The 2021-nt window shown below is 68.8% G+C and overlaps 1 protein-coding gene across 1 annotated transcript in view; it reads left to right on the forward strand.

Moving 5' to 3' along the window:
* PPP1R37 (protein phosphatase 1, regulatory subunit 37) overlaps positions 1-2015 on the forward strand; it is a 33425-nt gene extending 31410 nt beyond the window's left edge. Inside the window, exons 10-12 of the mRNA XM_004694186.2 lie at positions 1-159; positions 304-1021; positions 1310-2015. The exon at positions 1-159 is cut by the window's left edge and continues 7 nt beyond it. Coding sequence (XP_004694243.1) covers positions 1-159; positions 304-1021; positions 1310-1392 — 960 coding nt within the window. The 3' untranslated portion in view covers positions 1393-2015. The remainder of the gene's footprint in view (positions 160-303; positions 1022-1309) is intronic.
* The last annotated feature ends 6 nt before the right edge of the window (positions 2016-2021 follow it).

Here is a 2021-nt window from a genome sequence, read left to right on the forward strand (position 1 = left end):
GCCGTGGCAGAGTTCATCGCTGAGAGCCCCCGCCTCCTGAGACTGGACCTGCGGGAGAACGAGATCAAGACGGGCGGGCTCATGGCGCTGTCGTTGGCCCTCAAGGTGAACCACTCGCTGCTGCGCCTGGACCTCGACCGGGAGCCCAAGAAGGAGGCGGTGAGCGGGGCTCCGCCCGGGGGCCTCGGCGCGGGAGGGGGTTGTTTGGGGGGACGGGGGGGCGACCACAGGCCCCCTCGCTGGGACAGGCGGCCATGGGGCCAGCCCCCCGGAGCCCTAGCCAGGCCCGTCCGCCTGCTGCAGGTGAAGAGCTTCATCGAGACGCAGAAGGCGCTGCTCACGGAGATCCAGAATGGCTGCAAGCGCAACTTCGTGCTGGCGCGGGAGCGGGAGGAGAAGGAGCAGCGGCTGCAGCTGTCGGCCTCCATGCCCGAGATCACTGTCACCGAGCCCCAGCCAGAGGAGCCTGAGGGGCCAGGGGACGAGCCCGCCACCGAGGCGCAGGAGAACGGGGCCCCTGGGCCCAGCCCGGCCTCAGACTCAGACTCAGACTCTGACCAGGAGGAGGACGGGGAGAGGGCGGAGGCCCCCTGCCCTGCCCTGGTGCCCACCACGGACTCCCTGGGCCCCGGGGACAGGAGCCCTCCCCCCGCCCCCACCGAGCAGCGCATTTCTGTGTCTAGCCCTGGCCGGGGCCACAAAGTGTTTGTGGTGACCCGGGTGGAGAGTCCTCCTGAGAAGGCCGACCCCCCTCTCCCACCCCCCTCACCCTCCACCCCTGTGTCTCCTTGTCCCCCCTCCCCCGCTGCCCCATCTTCCCCGCCCACCTCACCTGCCCTACCGCCAGCTGAGGCCGTGGGCACCCAGGACCCGGCGGGGGCTGAGCCTCAGCCACCACCAGAGCCGCCTCTGTCAGGGCCGCCGCTGCCCAACGGCCTGAAGCCTGAGTTTGCCCTCGCGCTGCCGCCAGAGCCACCCCCAGGGCTCGAGGCCAAGGCGGGCAGCTGTGGCCTGGAGCATGGTGAGGAGCGCTCGGGGGGTGGGGGGCGGCAAGGGGCCCCAGGGAAGCACCTGCCCACTGGTGAACCTCTTTCCCCTCTCAAAAATGGCCCTTCGGGGCGGTAACTGTGGGAGCTGATCCGAGGCCCCCACTTGCTCCCTGGGGCGGGGTCACCAGATTTGCTGACTAGCATCTGCAGATCTTGGGGTATCTGGGCCTGTGCCCCCAGCCTGTCTGGCTTGGGGGTGGGCTGCTAGCTGTCCCCTTCCCCTGCCCGACTGGTGGCCTCTGTCCCTTCTCCCCACACAGAACTGAGCTGCTCCAAGAACGAGAAGGAGCTCGAGGAGCTGCTTCTGGAAGCCAGTCAGGAATCTGGGCAGGAGACACTGTGACACTTTAGGTGAGGCGAGGCCAGGGGGCCAGGGCAGCCGGGAGCGGCCCTCAGAGCCCTGGGCTGACAGGCCCGCCCCGATCTCTTCTCTCCGAGATCCTTTTTTCCGGTCCGTCTTCGACGAGCTGAGGCCAGAGCCATGAGAATCTGCTCACCTCACCCCCAGCCTTCCTGTGGCCCAGGACGCCGGGGGTGAAGGGGGGCCCTCCGGGGACCCCGCCCCCCACAGCAACACTACATGGCGCGCAGGAGCACAGGGAGTGGCCTTCCCACCCTGACTTCAGCACTTCCGTTTGTGGACCCGGCCCTCGAGGACTCTGGTCTGGGGGCGACGGGAAGATGAGGGAGAGAGCAGAATGGGGAGGAGGTGGGCGCCGGGGGTGTCAGCCACAGGGCCAGCACTTGTACCAGCGGCGGGCAGGAGCCCTGGATGGTGGCACTGTGTGACCCACTGGCCCCAGGCCGAGGCCCAGGCAGGAGGGGCGGTGCAGGGTGGCGGCGGTGGAGGTGCAAGCTCCAGAATGGGTGGGGCCGGGCCCAGGGTGGGTGGGGGAGAGGGGAGCAGAGGATCAGAGCTTTCTTTACTTAAGTGCAATAAATCCATCAGGGAGCCGGGGTCAGGGCAGCGGG

Source organism: Condylura cristata, unplaced genomic scaffold (genome assembly GCF_000260355.1).
Source record: "Condylura cristata isolate star-nosed mole 26May11 unplaced genomic scaffold, ConCri1.0 scaffold00041, whole genome shotgun sequence".
Lineage (NCBI taxonomy): Eukaryota > Metazoa > Chordata > Mammalia > Eulipotyphla > Talpidae > Condylura > Condylura cristata.